The 6,376-nt window shown below is 32.1% G+C and overlaps 1 protein-coding gene across 1 annotated transcript; it reads right to left on the bottom strand.

Annotated features, from left to right (window-relative positions):
• Positions 1-2,363: 2,363 nt before the first annotated feature.
• On the bottom strand, positions 2,364-5,922 carry LOC134240198 (uncharacterized). The gene is made up of 4 exons (XM_062722304.1): positions 5,603-5,922; positions 4,355-4,502; positions 2,999-3,064; positions 2,364-2,399 (listed from the first exon to the last, which is right to left on the bottom strand). The coding sequence occupies exons 1-4, from the start codon at positions 5,855-5,857 to the stop codon at positions 2,371-2,373; spliced, it is 498 nt and encodes a 165-aa protein (XP_062578288.1). The 5' UTR covers positions 5,858-5,922; the 3' UTR covers positions 2,364-2,370.
• Between the last annotated feature and the right edge of the window lie 454 nt (positions 5,923-6,376).

Below are 6,376 nucleotides of genomic sequence, written 5' to 3' on the forward strand. Positions count from 1 at the left end.
GAAAAGTTAGCAGTCGAATGTTATCAGATAAACAACAGTAGACTGCTACTACTCACCAAATAACCCAAGAATTTCAAATACTCCACGTGTTGTGAAAGGGACAGTGTTTACATTCAAGAATTATTTGAAACACGATCCCGACTCATTCATGAATATGTTAATACCCCTTGCTGTTAAGAAAGTCAATTCTTTTTATACGGAACTGGTTTTAATTTCATACACCAATTGAAAAAAATTATTGTAATTTTTTTCTCAGATGATCATTGACAATGTAGGATAGTGTCATTGTGCATACAAGAATTTAGTCTATCATATAGATACATATGTTATATTTCATCATGTTCATTAATGGAAGTTAACACTTTGCACTCTACCTGTCCCATTTGATCTTTAAGTCATATTATACCATTTTATACAAACTGACACAAACTTCTCTATTGGTTGTATGGACCAACACTTTTTAGTATTTTTCATACAATTGACTTGAGATCTATCGATTTTAAGACCTAATTAAAATTAGATCTTTGATAAGCCCCAACCAGATCGCTACACAAAGTACTACACAATTAGATGGTTCCACATCTTTACAATTATTTTTTCTTACAAATTTTGCAAAGACTTATTGTAAAAATTGATAATCCCAAAGTTGTGGTATATATCTTCAAAAGATTGTTTTGTACATGTATAATTTATGCGGCCGGTCGACCATGACAAAAATGTGTTTTTGTTAACCTTAGATGTAACTTCAAATAGTTTTAAAGGAAAAATGAAATGTAAACAGTGGTGCATTGTAATTTGGAAATTACTCAAGGTTTACAGGGTTAAAGGTATTAAAAAAAATTTCTAAAGGACGGGGGCAGATTTAACACAAATTTCTTTCATGTTTTCCAGTGAAAACCTATAGAATTCCATATACGACAACCAACTGCTTATTGCCAACTGCTGACTGCTTACTGCCAACTGTCAGCTGCTTACTGTCAACTGCCACACAAACTTGAATATATTTTATTTTTATTTGATATTTATGTGAATTTTCACAAAAAAAAAGAAGAAGGAAAAACCGGCGCGGATCCAGGACATTTCTTTCCAAGAGGGTCACCCTGGTAAAATTAAATAGATTAAATGACCCATATTTTTTATCTTATGTTATATTCAATATATGCGATTGATAAAGTACATTGTGTATTTTTTTTATTTGTTTTCCTATTTGAAAAACAATTGGTAATAAAATGACTATTTTCTGCTTCTAATCTTCAAAGAAGTAACAACACCCCCCCCCCTTCCCCCGCACGAAATAGGATTTTCCAGTTTTGCCGTGCGTTTTCATCTTTAGAAACACTCATTACATTTATATACCACCAAATTTTTAACATATGTATACGAAAAGTATATTTATCAACTTCCTCTAAAGGCAATTAATAACAAAAAATAATTTCTTTTGTAAAAACTTATTTTTCAATTAACATGCATATATAGAGAGGCCTATGGGTCTTAACAGTCACCTTGGTAACTCAGATTAATGTGACTTAAAAAATTAAAAATGGTGAGGACTCTGTATTCATTACCATGTGAATGAAGATTGTCTCCTTAAAGTCTGGGAATAAAGAAGATTTTTGTGAGAATTTGGTAATAGGTAAAGTAGACATTGCCATCTTGCAGACTGTTTGTCTGAGACATGTTTGTGAAGAAAGAAGAAGAGTTTCAAAGTTGTATTTTTCAATACTTACCGTATTAGCCCTATCAATGGGTTGAATCTTATGTCATTTGACACTTTTGCAGATGATTTAGTGCTTGTTACAATTTTGTAACATACAGTATTGCAAAAAAATTTGGTTCTTCCTCTAAATGTCCAAACGTTAAGGAAATTATTGATAGTTTTGGCCAATTTTTCATGCCTCATAATGACAGAGAATACAAAATTTAAATTTATTGTTTCTCTATATCCTTAAATGCTGTTTACAAAAATTAGTTTAATTTAATCCAGCAACATATAATTATGAAAATATATTCAAGAATTCAAGACCGACGAACGACGAAAGATCAAAACAGAAAACAATTGGTTATCGAAGCGATTCAGGTGACAAAAAAAATGAAGAAAATAAAATGGGAATATATGGTATGAAATATTCTAATGGATAAGCACAGTAATCTATTACTACTTTCATTGACTCTAAAGGATCATAAAGGCATAATTCTAAAGGAATAGCGGGATGTACATGTATATGGGTATTGCTTTATATATGAAAGATATACAAACTAGGCAGTATGTTCTAAATTTATTCTGAAGAATAAAAATATTTCATTTAAGCAAAAACTTGAACTTTGAAAATCTTCCAATAATTTTCTAATTTGTGTCCTTCAGCTGACTTCTTATTCGTCCTTTTGTTGGGTATCTGCTCCTAAAATATTGAGAAACTTTATATGCTCCTGGTGTTGCAGTATGAAATGTCAATATAAATGCTTAAATCAAGTGGTCATCTTAAAGTCGGGATAAACATGATGCAAATAATGTTTTATCCCATTCAGACTTCAATGTTATTAATGGTAATTTACTTCTTGGAAGGAATAACATTTGAAGTACTACACGTAGTAGCTAGTATATAATGCAAATGGTATAAAATACTGTTTGAGCCCCTAGTTACAGCACGTGTCAAAATACTGTATCATTTGACCAATTATATTTTACTTTGTAATCTAGAAATCAACATGAATCATGAAAAAAGTCTTTAACTTAATGAAGAAGGCAAGACTGACGAAGAATTTGTCTTACAGCAAAGACAAAGCTGGGCACTAGTAAAATGACCAAAAGACCGACCGGTCGACAGGTCCAAAAAATGCCCCCCCCCCTCCCTTTTGGGGAATAAAATTAACGAAGTATATAACCAATAAAATGTTATAATGTTTCAGATCAAAATTTAAAATTATTCATTATTCAAAATTAAATTTAAAAAAAAAAAACATCAAAAGGTAAGAGATTATACAAACGAGATAAACCGACCTTCCAAATCTCCATTGCAGATATCTTCATACAATTTCATGTACTCCTCCTGTGCTACTATACCGTCTGTGAAGGAAAAAAAGAAACAATCATTTAAGATTTCATCATTGCGAAAGAAATCGCCTTCATTTCCTAAGATGTGAATATGGTCATTTTTTAAACCTTATAAATGATTTTTCACATGTATAATTTTGTTTCCTAACGGTAGCTCTTTCTTTTTCTAAAGGACAATAAGTAAAAAAATATATATATACAAAGAAGATTTGACAGGAATCCTTCATGATTTTTTTTTATTATTACTTAAATAGTTCTTAATTTTTTTTTTTTGAAATTCAATAAATTATTAGCAAATTCTGAATCATTTTGTTTTCATGGGATTTGGATCAGATTCTTTATTTGACAAATCTTTGAAGAGAAACTAATTGATGCTTATATCTAATTTATATCATAAAAATAATTCTTTAAATACCAGGAAAATGAATCGACTGCAAGCAGTATGTCAAATCGAACTAAGCCAAACGCTGCTATACTTGACTCAAAAACAGAATAACCATTTGTTTTTTACAGCGAAAATTACAATTTTCATTTATCTGATGCCATTCCTTTTCATACACAATAGAGAAAGAATCCTTTAATTATATAAAGTTTCAAAATTATTGGTTGTACAAAAACATGAAAAAAAATCTATCATAAATATCTCCAAAACTTTTGGCGGACAAAGCTATAATTCAAGAAATTACATATGAATCTGCGTTCACAGTGACATAAATTAAAGAACTTTTTCAAACTCTCATTATTACTTTTAAAACAGAAACAATTTCGATCGTTGCTAAATTTTGGTAAAACGTAAGTTATACAATGTGCAATTATAATAACACCAATTTAGAGAAAAATTAAAATAAAAAGAATTCCGAAGAAAATTCTTGGATGACATATATGTAATAATTGTTCCTTTGTTAAGGTCAGATGGCATGTTCTCATTCATATGTTCTGTAAACCTAGGTATTATAACAAAATATTCATATTGTTTTCCTCTTGTGATTTCTACATTGTTTTCAATATGTTTTAAAATATGAATACACCAAAACTTGTAAATTGGCAATTCCAAAGATTAACCATAAGAATTATATAAGAAATTACATCCTCTGGTATCTACTAAATGTCTGGTCCGGTTCTTCATTTTTTTGTGAGAAAGGTACTATTCCCCATCTAACTTGTTTAAGTAGCAATAATTCAGCGACAAATTCTGGGAAAAAATTATACATTTTCGAAGAACATGTCGACTGACTTTAATATTTAATAATAAAAGTACGAGCATTTGATGTAAATAAAGAAAACTTTGTTAATGGAACCCACCATTATTCTGGTCCAGGCTTTCATATAGTTCCTCCAATTCCACTCGTCCTGTGCTTTGAATCAGAATATCCAGTTCTTCCTTGGTAACGCTGTTGTCATCGTTCAAATCAAGCAGGTTGTAGTTACAGATATCTATATCAGGAACTACCTTTAGAAAAATTATTCATAAACGATATAACATTATTTGCATATGCTCCCTCATTTTTAAATCTATTTCACCGTAATCGAAACTCAAGTAAGCCTTTCTGTTCGAAATTTGTCCACGTCTGTCCTTGCGAACGGTATCATTAAGTGAGTGGCATAAGGTCTACACTCATTTCCAAGGGAAAAAAAAAAATTAAATTCTAACGTTTCCAACATTTTTTTTCAATAATATCTCTTTAGCTGTAAAAATTGATCAAAACATATAAACAAAACATATATATGTATTAGACAAAACTTGTGCAATGAAATATGTGGAAATAAAGAACAGTATTCGAGCTCAAAAGTCCATGAAACAGTACAATTACGATTACAATAGGAACATATTAAATACGGCCCTTCAAATCACCAGAAATCGGATCAGGGGCCATGAAGGGGGCATCTCTTGCCGACCGGTCACGCTCACAAAAAAATCAATTTTTAAATGTAACGCCTTGAACAGATTGAATTTTGACGCAAGTCATTGTGACGTAGTCAATAGAGGTTATACAAGATAATCTAATTTTTCAGCCACTCAAAAAGTGAATTTAAAAACACAATTATTTTTTTAAGTGTTCAAAATTCGTTACTGCTAAGAATAGAAAGTGTTAAGTTCGTTCATTTCTAAGAAGTCATAAAAGTCAGATTTGGTCAAACCTGATATAAGCATCAAACAAATTCATTTTAGCAGGTTTGGACACTTTTTGAATGTTACGAAATCCTGAAAGTGGAATCTTTCTCTTTTTCGGGGTTAGTTGAATTAACAAAATAAAAAGAAAATAATAATGATTTATGATATAATTAAATCTTCAGAGATACTATAATACAGCCTACATGTACACATGCGCTCCTTGTAACACTTTAGATAAATACTTTTAATCTTCTGTTAGCATCAAAAGTCTGTAAAGTGTCATGACATACATGTTATCTACAAAAAACTTTACGGCTCTCCAGTGCGTCAAAACGTCATCAAAAGTTGCCATTTTTGTGATGTATTTTCCAAATCTGAACAATATATTTATTTTCAAAAGTTAGATTAAAAATTAATGTTAAAATTTTCACACATACATTCTCTGTTGATCTCTTCGAGGTGACTCTTGCTCTAGATCTTGCAATATCATCAAGAACTCTCGATGCGACATCTAAGGCGATAGCAACGGCTCCGAAATTCTCTGCTCTCTTTGCATTTGTTTCTCTGGTTTCTCTGGTTCTTGCCACTTGGGCGGATTGGCTGTTTGCTCCGGTTCCCACTGCACTGGTTGGTTGGGGGTTATCGGGGGGCAGGTAGAATCCTCTAATAAATCTTGATTCTGTATGCTCCATTGTTAGGAGACAAATCAAGAGAGGAACAAAGAGGAACCGGAACTTGAGCTAATTTATAATATGAAAGTACATGTACAAAAAAATGAAGTGAAGCATTAAAATGACTATCAATTTTTTTTTCTTCATAAAGCTTTCTCAGTAAGTTCGATAAAAATAAGATTAATATGAACAATATGATTATGTTTATCTAACTGGTACTAAAAACAACAGAAGGAATTAAACGTTATCAAAATTGAAATTCGATATATTACAGAATTGCACATAAGTAGTATAAGGGGTCTAGCTAGTGCGGAAGTGACGTCATAACCGGAACCGGAAGTGGGCTAACCGGAAGTGGCCGGAAGTGGGCTAGCGGAAGCGGAAGTGGCCGGAAGTGGTCTAGCGGAAGCGGAAGTGGGCCTAGCGGAAGCGGAAGTGGGCTAGCCAGAAATGTCCTAGCCGGAAGCAGGCTGGATGACCGGGTCAACTGAGTGCATCCCCTGGGGGATAGCCGGATCAACTCAGTACAGTCCCCCTGGG

This window comes from Saccostrea cucullata, unplaced genomic scaffold (assembly GCF_032062105.1).
Source record: "Saccostrea cucullata isolate Sc308-1 unplaced genomic scaffold, CSIRO_AGI_Scuc_v1 ctg19916, whole genome shotgun sequence".
NCBI classification, from domain to species: domain Eukaryota; kingdom Metazoa; phylum Mollusca; class Bivalvia; order Ostreida; family Ostreidae; genus Saccostrea; species Saccostrea cuccullata.

Excerpts from the sequence above, each read along its gene's own strand:
- LOC134240198 (XM_062722304.1), bottom strand. The coding sequence starts at position 5,857 with ATGGAGCATACAGAATCAAGATTTATTAGAGGATTCTACCTGCCCCCC. Across the intron at positions 3,065-4,354 it reads AAGCCTGGACCAGAATAATG|ACGGTATAGTAGCACAGGAG; the intron begins GTGGGTTCCATT and ends TTTCCTTCACAG. Across the intron at positions 2,400-2,998 it reads CTGCAATGGAGATTTGGAAG|GAGCAGATACCCAACAAAAG; the intron begins GTCGGTTTATCT and ends TCAATATTTTAG.